The sequence below is a fragment of the Psammomys obesus genome, unplaced genomic scaffold, assembly GCF_907164565.1.
Source record: "Psammomys obesus unplaced genomic scaffold, mPsaObe1.curated_primary_1811, whole genome shotgun sequence".
Classification (NCBI taxonomy): domain Eukaryota; kingdom Metazoa; phylum Chordata; class Mammalia; order Rodentia; family Muridae; genus Psammomys; species Psammomys obesus.
Genome location: NW_026596046.1, coordinates 34,952,778 through 34,964,998, shown reverse-complemented (window position 1 = coordinate 34,964,998; position 12,221 = coordinate 34,952,778). Strand labels below are relative to the sequence as shown.

At 47.9% G+C, this 12,221-nt stretch overlaps 1 protein-coding gene across 1 annotated transcript in view; it reads right to left on the bottom strand.

Annotated features, from left to right (window-relative positions):
- Positions 1-3,996: 3,996 nt before the first annotated feature.
- P4ha3 (prolyl 4-hydroxylase subunit alpha 3) overlaps positions 3,997-12,221 on the bottom strand; it is a gene marked incomplete at its 5' end in the record, with an annotated part of 37,560 nt that continues 29,335 nt past the window's right edge. Inside the window, 5 exons of the mRNA XM_055623677.1 lie at positions 3,997-4,725; positions 5,462-5,558; positions 6,498-6,541; positions 6,748-6,816; positions 10,493-10,555. Of these exons, the coding sequence (XP_055479652.1) occupies positions 4,588-4,725; positions 5,462-5,558; positions 6,498-6,541; positions 6,748-6,816; positions 10,493-10,555 (411 nt within the window). The remainder of the gene's footprint in view (positions 4,726-5,461; positions 5,559-6,497; positions 6,542-6,747; positions 6,817-10,492; positions 10,556-12,221) is intronic.

Below are 12,221 nucleotides of genomic sequence, written 5' to 3'. Positions count from 1 at the left end.
AGAAAATGCTGTATAACATCCTCCATAACCTCTGGCTATAGGACAGTTTCTTAGTGATTGATGGGCAGGGCCCAGCCCATTGTGGGTGGTCCTGGGTTCTATAAAAAAGCAGGCTGAGCAAGCCAGTAAACAGCACCCCTCCATGACCTCTGTATCAGCTTCTGCCTCCAGGCTCCTGCCCTGCTTCAGTACCCGTCCTGACTTTCTTTGATGATAAACTGTGATGTTGCTTTAGTTGTGGTGTTTTATCACAGAAATAGTAACCCAACCAATACAAATACACCTAAACCTAAGTCTTTATATAACATACATAGATAGTTTAAATGATCTCTTCTGGGCTGACATTCCCTCCAAGAGCCTGAGGCTACCTACCTAACAAAACCCCCCAACACCAGGCCTTTGGTTGCCCCTCCCTCCTACAGGCTTGCAAGGTTAAGTCCCTATTGCTGAAGACACCGTGCACTTCAGAACCCAGAGCCGGAAATGACCTGAATTCCCCCTCCCTGACGACTAGCTTTCATGGCACCAGAAGGTATCAAACAAGCTTCCAAAGGAGGAGGGCAACCAACAGCTATGATGCCTATGAACCACAACCACCAGCGCGGCACTATAACCCTAAGGGTGCATCAGTGACACACATACCTTGATAACCGAAGGCTCAAGTGGACCTAAGGCCCACTCAACAAGATGAACGTCATGTCCAGGACGGAAGGTAGCCAACTTCCCAGGGCTAGGAAAGTCGTGGATCTTGGAGGATAATCCCAACCACATTCAAACATTTGTCCTTATACCCACGGCTAAGTGTAGTTCTCTCCCCTCATCAACGAGACTTCTCTTTTCAACAGAGACCGTTACAGAAAACTAATGCAATCAAAGTGCAGAGTTGTGGAGCTGGGTCCCAAGGGCCATGTCTACAATATAACTCTTGCACAAAAGGGATCAAGGAGCATTACAGGAAGAAGGGACAAAAAAGATTGTAAGAGCTCGAGGGTCAGAGAGTTTGCTGTGAGATTGTGTCTCCCAGTAACATCAGAACTACACCACTATGACTGCCTCAACATGAGCTGAACGAGAATGACACAAATGACACAGGCTAAAGTAGATGGGGGAAAGACCACGAGGCCTTGGCCCTACTCGAAACACAGGCAACTAAGGAATGCTGAGAATGGGAGGGAGTCCCGAAAACACATGAGTACGATTAAATAGACTGAGCAGGTTATATTTAGAAACATACATGCGTATACATATATACATATGCAGCAATTAGTGAAAAAAATAGGCCATAATTGAGAGCAAGGGCGGTTTGGAAGAAGGGAAAGGAAAAAGTCATGTAATTACATGATAATCTCAAAAGAAGAAGAAAAGGCATCTGTGATCCAGGGAAGGAGGCGCCACATTAAGCAGGGTCACAGTGATGGGAGAGGGAATTAATGGGGTCAGGGTTTTTGGAGATGGACCAAACAAGACAAGCTAACTGCTTCAGAAAGAGAGGTCGGGAAGGCGCTATGTTGAGTTGAGCGGCATGCTGACACCTGGAGGTTCAGAGGGAAGCGCTCAAAACACCAAGAGGGAAGACACAGGACTGGAGAGCCGAGACGGCCGGCCGTGGTTGAGAGCGCTTACTGCTCTGGCACAGAACCTAGCTTCAGTTTCTAGCATTCACATCAGGGTGCTCGTAACTGCCTGTAACTCCAGCTCCGGGTCATTGGATACCCTTTTGTGGCTTCTGCAATCACCCACATGCATGCGCACACAAACAAACAAATGATATTTTAAAATAATAAGTACATAAAAAAATAAAAATTTAAAAACAAAGCATTAAGAGCCTAAGATAGCCAGGCAGCGGTGGGACGCGCCTTTAATCCCAGCACTCGGGAGGCAGAGGCTGGCAGATCTCTGTGAGTTTGAGGCCAGCCTGGTTTACAGAGTGAGTTCCAGGACAACAAGGCCACCCTGTCTCAAAAAAAAAAAAAAAAAAAAAAAAAGTCTAAGATGGCAGCAGAGGAGGCCCAGGGCACCACCTCCTTCCTTGTAGGCACGCATATTTGTGGTACTGTCCAGTCATCAACTGCATCATCAACCAGAATCTAATACACTGTAGCCTGGGTCCAGGGCTCAGCAAGTTACGCCAGCTCCTGAGGCACCCTTATTCCTCAAGCTGGCTTCCTCTCTCCACACTCCACTGGAAGACCTCAGTGTGTAGCTAGGCAGAACCTCGAAGCCTGAGACTAGCCAATTAGCTGGTGTGTGCCAAGCTGGGTTACCTGAGCCATTAACTGAGTGAGGGTGAGGAAGGGTTTTCTTCGTGGTCAGTGGAGATGCTACCTTCTGAGAACAGAGGAACCTAAGTGGAGAATAACAGATGCCACTTAAAACCTGGGAGCCCCACCCCCCATCTGAGGAGCAGGTTGGCTCGCAGGTTGGCAGTGACTCCTGCAGGTGAGAGGGCAGCTCTGACCTGGAAGTGATTTGCCCAAGGCTGCACAGCAGCATGTCCTGGATCTGACTGCAACTCTCAGCCCAGCATACACCTGGCTAGCCTGAGCCACACCAGAGGGATGGACAGGGATAAATGTGCAGAAGACAGGCCTTGTGGTTTGGATGAGAATGGACCCCATAGGCTTTATGTTTGAATACTTGGTCTCCAGTTGGTGGAACTGTTTGGGAAGGATTGGGTGGTGTAACCTTGTTGAAGGAGGTGTGTCGCTGAGAGCTGACAAGGTTTCAAAAGATTTGTGCCATTCCAAGTTTCTCTTTTTTCCTCATGATTGAGTCTTAATTTGTGAGGCCCAGCTACTGCTGCAGCATCATACCCGCCTTCTGCCGTGCTCCCCCTCATAATGGTCATTAGCGCACACTCCGAAACTATAACCCCAAATACACTTTCTCCTGTAGGTTGCCTTGGTCGTGGTGTTCTAACATAGCAATAGAAAAGTAACTAAGACAGGCTGAGTGACAGTGACATTCACTGCTGTGCAGCCTCTTTCTTACCAGGCAGGTGCCCAGGGTTGTCAGAATTGCACAGAAAGCACTTTACCTGCCGGCCCATCACCGGCCCACTTTAGAACCATCCGAGTGAGCTCGCTGTATGCGCCATGGCTATGATTCGGTCAGACTAACCCAGTAACTGTGAGAAGCCCGAGCTTAGAGAAGTGGGGTGGTCTCACGGTAGATGGCAGTTTTCTTTCAGGCCCATCCTTGTGGAACCGGAGGAGATAGGGTGCATAGGTGACAGTCATTTCCTGAATCTTGTCACACTTGGCATAAATACAGGGCACATTCACGGGAGCCGGACAGCAGAGCGCCAGAGGCCTCACCAGAAGGGAGAGAGCGAGGGAGGCTGGGTTGGGGAGTTCAGTCAGCAGAAGGTTGGGGGAGGAAGCAGACAGATGTGAAAACAGAGTCTAACTGCCCAGTCCTCACCCAGGTCCCCAGGGAGGAACCCAAACCAAGCAACCTCAGTAGTCTGTCAGCACACGCACTTAGACACTCCATCCCAAGAAGGCTCTCGGCCTTCTGCAGGAAGGACCGTCAGGCTTTGCCTATAAAATTTCTGCTTCTGCTTGCCTATTTCAAACCAGCCCCTCTGGGGATTCTGAGAGTCCAGGCAAGCACTCAGGCAAGAGTGGAGACGTGGCTCTGACAGAGGCATCAACAGAGAACAGGGAGGCCGGGAAAGCAAGTGGCCCAGATTAGCAAAGGAATGAAGTCTGCTCAGCAAACGGGCATTAGCAAGGAAATGCGGTGGATACAGCAGAGAGGCTCGAAGGAGGTGGTCAGGGAAAGGGACCTTGCATGAAATGAGGAAAGCTCCTGTGAGGACACGGAGGGACAGGAGGTGGTAGGCTCTGAGGAACAATGTCAGCAAGTCCGGAACAGGGCTGTGGAAGTGGGGCGTGGGGCGTGGGGCGTGGGGCCTGGGCTACAGAAGCACAAATCAATGGCACTACTTCGGTTTTTCTGGATCAACATCATGGAAGGATATTCTCTGTTAGATGAGGAGATTTAAAAACATTTTAATGGCAATAAAAACCATCATTTAAAAAAAACACAATTGTTTTCCACTTTAAGAAAAAGTCATCACATGATCTACCCACTGGTGATGGGACGGAGCCCTGTGAGTCAGGCTCTTCTGCTGGAGCAGCAGCAGGCGTCAGCTGATGCGCTGTTTGCAAATTTGTGTGTGTGGTGGTGGTGGAGTATGTGTATGTATGAGTGCATGTGTGTGCTTGTATGTATGTGTATACTCGTGTGTGCATATGTGTTATGTATGTAAGTATATAATACATGTATATATAATACATGTAGGTATTTTGTATGTGTGTGTATGCACGGCTGTATGTGTTTATATATGTGTGTGTGTTCAGTGCTAGTGAACAGAACCCAGGCATTTACACATGCTAAACAAGTGTTCTATACTGAGCTCATCCATTTTATCCTCACCAATGTCTGAAACCTGTTAGGCCTCTTTTGTATTATCCATTCTGCTCCCAGTCTCACAGCTGGAGTAGAAACAAATGCAAATTCTGAGGGGTTTCCTGGGAAAGACCTTTCCTCAACTCCCACTTAAAAGGCAGTAGCCTTCCTTCAGGAGGCTGTGCTCCCCTCTACCCATGGCTCTGGCTTCTCTGACAAGCTGCCATCTGCCAGCGCTTCATTCCTCAGGGTTGGTGCTGCAGGGTCTTCGGAATTCCTGTCCATACTCATGTATCCACTTGTTGGCCACTGAAGGAGAGCAGGGAGGGAGACGGCCTCAGCAGGGAGGTGGTCACAGGGCATGGGAGCACGGCCTAAAAGCCTACTGTTTCTCTGCTTAGCCTAGGCCTGGCCAAGCTGTGCAGTTCTGCTCCTTCTGGCTTAGCAAGCATATCGACCTCCAGAAATCACCCAGCAGATCTTGTACTGATTTTCAGATGCATGGCACTTGGCTCAGTCACCATTCCAAAAGCCCCACTGCTGGGTAACAGGGAAGAAAGACTGCTTCTCCTGGCATCCCTGTCAACATGACAGCCATCTCCCACTTGCCTTTCTAGCTTCAGAGAGGTGCTCCCCCACACATGTGCCCAGGGAACATGTCCATCCACCACGAGCAGGCCCACCCACCTCTGCTGTCCTGCTGCTTTCTAAGCACTCGCTTGGGGCGCAAACGGCAGCAGCAGGTTTGATGGTGCTTGCCTTGATGCAGATGGGGAAGGACCTCTACCGTCTGACTCCTCTCCTCTGTGCTCAGAGGTGAAGTCTCACCCTGGCCAGGCCAGTGACCCTTGGCCAGCACTTACTCTGGCTCTGCTCTTCATAGGCCCCAGTGTGCTGGGGGGCCCTCATTGCTGATCCATTCGTATCACTGGTAGCAGGTGGTCTCATGAAGCCTTCAGAAGGGAGGCTCTCCCTGTCTCCACCCACTCCCATTCACCTTTCTATGACCCTCACTCCCTTCTCTCACCCACAAAGACAGCCTTACCCCACTTATCTCCCACCAGGACAGGACAGCCAGCGTGAAGTGTGTCGCTGTCTCCCTCTCCACTCCTGTGCAGGTTCCACCAAAACAGCGCTGCATTCTGAAAAAAAGGGCCCAGCCCCCGGGGGGTAGAAGGGGGGGAAGTCAGCCCAGAATCCCAGACATTTGGTAGGCGTGCAAATAAGGGCACAGAATTTGTGCCACTAGATAAGGAAACTCTTTTACCCCCATGCAGTTTGGAGCACGCAGGCACTGAAAGACCAGAGGGTGAAAGCGTCAGTGCCTCATGGCCTGCTCTGCCCCAGGCCTGGCATGTGGAGACAAACCACACCCAGCTCTGCTCTTGGGGAGCTCAAAAGAGACAGATGTGAAAGACAGCAGAATAGGACAATGTGGTGAGTGCTGGAAGCCAGGTAGGCATGGGCTCATAGGGTCACTGCAGACAAACACCATACACGACCCCCAGGGTAGAAAAGGGCATCCCAGACACACAGCTGGGAGCAGGTACACCACAGTCCTCCTGCCTTAGGGCCTTGATATCAGGCACCCAAGAAGCAAAGTCAGGCCTCAGGCCCCTGAGTTCTGACCCCATAGCCTATGTTCTCCTCCATGCACTGTGTCCTTATCCACTCCCTAAGACTCCCTTCAACCATGGCCTTTAGACTTGTAGAGCCTTTGGCAAGAAGACACATTAGACAGCCAGCCCAAGCCCTGGGCACTATCAGCTGCTTACTGGGTGCCCAGGGTGCAGCGGGCCCTGTCTCTGTGCTGCAGACCTGGCCTCTCCTACTTTATTTCCTTCCCGGGTTACTAAGGGCGAGTTTGATTCCTCTGAACCGTGGAGGATAGAGTCACTCATGAAACGAGCCTCTCGGCACTGGCTCTCTGGAGGGCCACAGCTGTCACTGCAGTGTGTCATCACGACAGTCAGTGTCTGAGCTCTAGGGACCGGATTCTAGGCCTTGCTCTGAGTCTCGGGGCCTTAGCTCTCTGGGGACTAGTTACTGTAGAGAAGCTGAAGGAAACTCAGAGTTCTTACCTCTGAGGAACCCGCAGTGACAAGGAAGACTGCCATGCCACCGTCTACTTGGAAGAAAAACGAGACATGGAAATAAAATGACACCACAAGAACATGCTGTAGTGACAGACAGGAGTGGGAGGCTGTCTTTGGGATTCAAGAAAGATCTCTTTTTATCCATCTTCCCAGGCAACAGCCTGCAGAAAGATGGGTGAGTTCTACACCGTTGCAAGCATCACAAACCCATCTTCTAGGGCCAGGACCCACTCACCTTAACCACAGGCACGCTGAAGTTGCCATAGATGAAGGCCGTGGCTCCTCCAGCCTCTACTGAGCTCAGCTAGCATGCAAGAGGAAGAAGACAGAGTTAAGATAACTGCTGACAGCCCTTCACCATCACATGCTCATGAACTTAGAGGTGATTTCTGCACAGACTGTATGCCGGGGTCCGCTGTTTCAGTTATGGGAGAAATTGTGGGGCTTCTCACCACAAGATGAGATTTTGGAATTGCCCTCTTGTTCTTTTGCTTCTGGCTACCATCTTGATGGAGGGCTATAACAAGTAGATCCAAAAGTTTTGAAAATATTTGTTTAGTTTTTAAAAATTACGTGTAGGGGTTGGAGATCAGTGTGGGTAAGAGCACTTGTTCTTGATGGGGATCAGGTTTGGTTCCCAGCACCCACATGGCAGCTCAAATCACCTGTAACTCCACTTCCAGAGGATCCAAAATCCTTTCCTGGCCTCCTTGGGCACCAGGCATGCATGTGACACACAAATATACACGCAGGCAAAACATTCATACACAAAATAAAATAATTAGTATATGCCTGTGTGTGTGTTCACGTGTGCAGGTGCCCTTGGAGCTTGGAAAAGCTAGAGCCATGCGCAGTTGTAGGATGCCTGATGCAGGTATAGGAACAGAACTCTGGTTCTATGCAAGAGCAGGCCCCGTTCTGAAGCGCTGAGCCACCTCGACCACCGCACAAATATTTTTTATTAAATCTATTTCTCTCTAAGTATCTAAATCAGGAAAGTTGGCATCATAGGAACTATTTATTTGCCCCACTGTGGTCCTCAGATCACTCAGATTCCTTCCTGGTTACCTATGCTGAGTGTGCTGACTAGTTCTATGTCAATTTGACACAAGCTAAAGTCACAAGAGGGGAGGAAACTTTGCTTAAGAAGATGCCTCCATAAGCTAGGGCTGTGGGCAAGCTTGCAGGGCATTTTCTTAAGTAGTGATTGATGGGGGAAGGCCCAGCTCATGGTGAATGGGGCTATCCCTGGGCTGCTGGTCCTGGGTGCTATTAGAAAGGCTGAGAAAGCCAAGGGAGCAATCCAGTGAAAGTGCACCCATCATGGCCTCTGTATCAGCTCCTGCCTCCCGGTTTCTGCTCTGGGTTCTGTGTCTGTCTTCCTTGGATGAACTGTGAAGAGGAAGCCAAATAAACCCTTTCCTCTGCTTCTCCACGTTGTTTTGGTCCTGGTGTATCACCACAGAGAGTAACCCTAAGACACTGAGGAATAATTTGGTGTTAAACTCCACACCCCACGCCTGGAGAGGGGGGCACGTGCATGAGCTGCACCCATGGCTAAAAGCCAACCTCAACTCTCAGACACTGTCTACCTTGTCTTTTGAGACAAGGTCTCTCTCTGACCTGGAATTTGCCCAGGGGGCTAGGCTAGCTGGCCCCTGAGTCCCATGGATATACCTGTCTCTGTCTCTCCAGCACTAGTCTCCAAGCCTAGATTTTGATATGGGTCCTGGAGATCAAACAAGGTCCTCATATTTTGCAAGGCAAACATTTTACTGACTGAAGAATCTTAGCTCTGGATGTATTTTCTTAATATACATTTTCCTTTGTATTTTCCAAAAAATAATATAAACATTTGTAATATATGAAAGTATTAAGAACTAACATCCCCTGTCATCTCGCCGTCTAGGAGCACACACACAGACGGTCACGGTTTGCACGGATTAGTAGTTGGCATTTACAGCAGCGTTATACTAAGTCTGCACAAATGTATTGTCCCCTTGGTCCTGACGAGAATCCTGTTGAGTTAAGATTGCCGTTATTATTCACAATTTACAGATGAGGAAACCAAGTCTCGGAGAGATAAAGGACCACACAAAGGTCACTTAACTCTTCCCAGTTAGAGCCAGGATTTGAGCTGCGCCAATGCTGTCTGGCCCCAATGTCCTTCAAAAGCATTGTGCTACACTTACAAACATGTAAGTTATTTCTGAATACGACTATAAACAATGCTGCACTTAACACCTTGATGGGTGAAGTTATTTTTGCATTTTGATTTGTGTTCATGGGAAAAAATGTCAACCTCGCGGTTACTAGGTTAAAGCATTAATGTAAATACATTGTTTCTGTTATTACATTTGCTCTGGCTGCAGGACACAGGAGAGCTGGTCCTACCCCACCTAGAACCCAGTAAGGCTCACGCTTTTTAATCCTATGGCAGTCAACTCCACTACCATCACCTGTGCTACACAAAAGCACCAGGAATCCAGATGCCAGGACTTAGAGAAAACACAGCTGGCTTGCCAGTTCAGAACCTGGAAATGGCAGCCATGTTTGAAGTGTTCCTTGCCTCCCCCGTTCCTCTGCCCATGTTCAAGACCAATGAGTACACCGATTTGCTCCTGCGTTTGGGGGAAAGAAGAGGAATGTTCATTCTGTCTGCTTTCCCTTGGTTCATACCTGGACCGATCTTATGTCTAGACTGAGTAGAAAAGTCACTAACTGGTTGGCTTTCACCTAAATCTTCTTCCTGCATTTCTTAAAGATTATTCCCTCCATACTGTATTGCTTGTGCTTCCCATAAACCTCAACAACTGTCTTGAGAAATACCTGCTGTCATATCGATATGGAGACGCAAGCACTGGACACAACTGGGCCCATCTTGGGTCCCTATGACACTGATTGGTCTTTGGACGTTTCTTCCCGTACTTGCTTGGTGGGGTACAGGGACAGCCACAGAGTTCTATGACACTTTCTAGAGGACATTCTCTTACCACAGGAAGTGGTAAGTGTAACTGGCCCACTGGGGGACACGTTGGAATACTTGACATAGATGATTTTGAACGCCAGCCTCTGACTGGCTTTCTGGCTGTGCTGTGAAGACCAGATCCAGCCCTCCGGGCAGAGGGCATGCCAAGAGACTGTCTGTTCTTCCACAGAGCCTAAAGCGAGGCCTTCATTTTGGGGTGCTATTTGGAGCCCCGGTAGTCAGCAGGCTTACCCTTCCAGTAAGTCTCATCTACACTTGCTCCTAGCCAAACGACCCAGACCCAGAAGCATCAACTAATCTCCTCCAGTAAATGATTGCTTCTAAAAGTCCCCGCTGAGAGACAGGATTGGAATTTCGGCAGGTTTGTGGTGAAGAAAGTGAACCTTCATAGTCTGAAGGATAACGATACTGTTGATAAGGGCTGGGACTGCATCCTGTGAGACCAGGCTAGGGACTTAGAGGGGAGGCCAAATGATCACTTTACTGTTTTATTTAAGCGTGTGGACTCTATGGGAGACAGAGGAGGTTTTACACTTACTGACTTTATATCTCTTCACTCTCCCCTCTCAGAGTCTAACTTGCTCCTTTCTCTTCTCTTTCTCCTCCAAGTCCACAGGCTCATGGACTGGTCTATGCTTTTCAGTACCAACCAGGCTTTGGGATCTTAAGATGGGAGGCAACTGTATCTTCTTCCTGTGTTGTTCAAGTCCGTGATCTCCTGGCTTTCCCCATCCTGGCCCAAAGCCCAGGCAAGGTCATATTTAGACCTTCACACGCAAGCTCTGAGGATAGAAGTCTGTCTGGTATCCCATTATGTCTATGCCTAACCAAAGTGGGGAAAAGCTGCCCTGAAATGTACAAAATTCCTAGAGATTTTTGTGTTCAGTACCAGATAAAACCAATCTATGAAACCACTTTGAAAGCCCACACAATAGAATAGTTTAACTGGCCACTGAGTAAGAAGCCCTGGCTTTCCCAGCGTGAGACTCACATAGATCATCAATGTTGCAACTCGGTTCCCGGACTTCATCGTGTACAGGGGGCTGCTGGGCGACTGAGACAGAAACAGAACAGACGGTTAAGTGGTGTACGTGGAGCTGGGCGCGGTGGTGCACACCTGTAATCCCAGCACTCTGGGAGGCAGAGGCAGGCAGATCTCTGTGAGTTCCAGGCCGGCCTGGTCTACAAAGTGAGTCCAGGACAGCCACACAGGCTACACAGAGAAACCCTGTCTCGAAAACAAACAAGTTAATTTGAGTAAATGACACTAGAGTGCAGGTGTCAGGGACAGCATAAAACCGCAAACTACATCAAGTAGACTGTGTGTTCATCTTTGCTGGGAAGTACTCAGTATGCTGTTTATCTGGACATTAATTTCTTTGGATATACACATGAGTGAATTCTATGCAAATCAAACAAATGATTGTCAAGTAGAAAATCAGGCAAGGGGTTCTGCACTTTAAGTTCTCTGTAAAACACAGAAAATATATATTATAAAAGATGATTATAGAAATATCAAATCATAAGATTGGTGGTCAAAATTGCCCAATGGATAACCAGAAATACAAGTTACACACCACAAAATTCACTCACTGTAAACACTGTTTGCTGAATTTTAGCAAATTTTCTCAGTTGTCCATAATTTAGTTTTATAAATTTCTATCTGCTAATAAAGGTTTATAGTTAATCATGCCCCCACACACCTGGCTATCTACTCTTCTGTCTCTGTGTTTTGTCTTTTCTAGAAAGTTATGTAAACAGATTCATAAAATATACAGTCTTTTCTGCCCAGCTTCCTTCTTTAACGTGTGTTCTCTCTTCTTCTTTTCTTCCCTCCTTCGGCCCCTCCCTCCCTCTCTCCATTCCCCTCTCTCTGCATATGTATGACGTGCACACATATGCCATGTGTGTCCCTGAGCATAGGCATGCACATGCCAGAGCACACATGTGGAGGTCAGAAGATGATCTTGGGTGTAGGTCCTCCCTCTTCACCCTGTTTGAGACAAGGTCTCTTCGCTATGTGCCTGCTGTATGTGCCAGGCTAGCTGGGCAAAGTCTTCCAGGGGTTCCCTGTCTCCACCTCCCATTTTGCCCTAAACTGGGATTACAGGTGTGTTCTTCTGTGCCCTGGTTGCTTTTTAATGTGAACTCTAGGGGTTCAGACACACATCATCATGCTTGCATGGCAAATACTTTACTGGGTATGTAAGTGCCCAGGAAGTGAGTATTACAAGTACTGAGTCATCTCCCCAGCCACTTGACCACTACTTTTAAAGTTCTTGGAATCTTGGTAAAGTTGGGTCGATAGATCAATTGTAGAGAGGTGGTTTGTTTTGTTTTGTTTTTTTCATGGGGTTGCAATTCTTTTCCTATGCTTATCGGTCACCTATATACCTAATGTGTTTTGCTCAATTTAAATTATCAACATATTATTTGTATTCATAGGTTTTATTGTGATATTTCTATGATTTGATCATGTCTGCTCTCTTGGAGAGATCCTTTTAATCTCCCCAATCTTTTAATCTTTTAATTAAAAATTTAATCCAAAACTATTCTGAAGGGAAACAGAGGAGGAATGATCTGAGGGAGAGAGGAGGGAAGGGAGGGACTAGGAGAAATGGAGGGGGAGAAACTGCAGTCAGTATGGAATGTATGAGAAAAGAATAAAGATGATAGATAGATAGATAGATAGATAGATAGATAGATAGATAGATAGATAG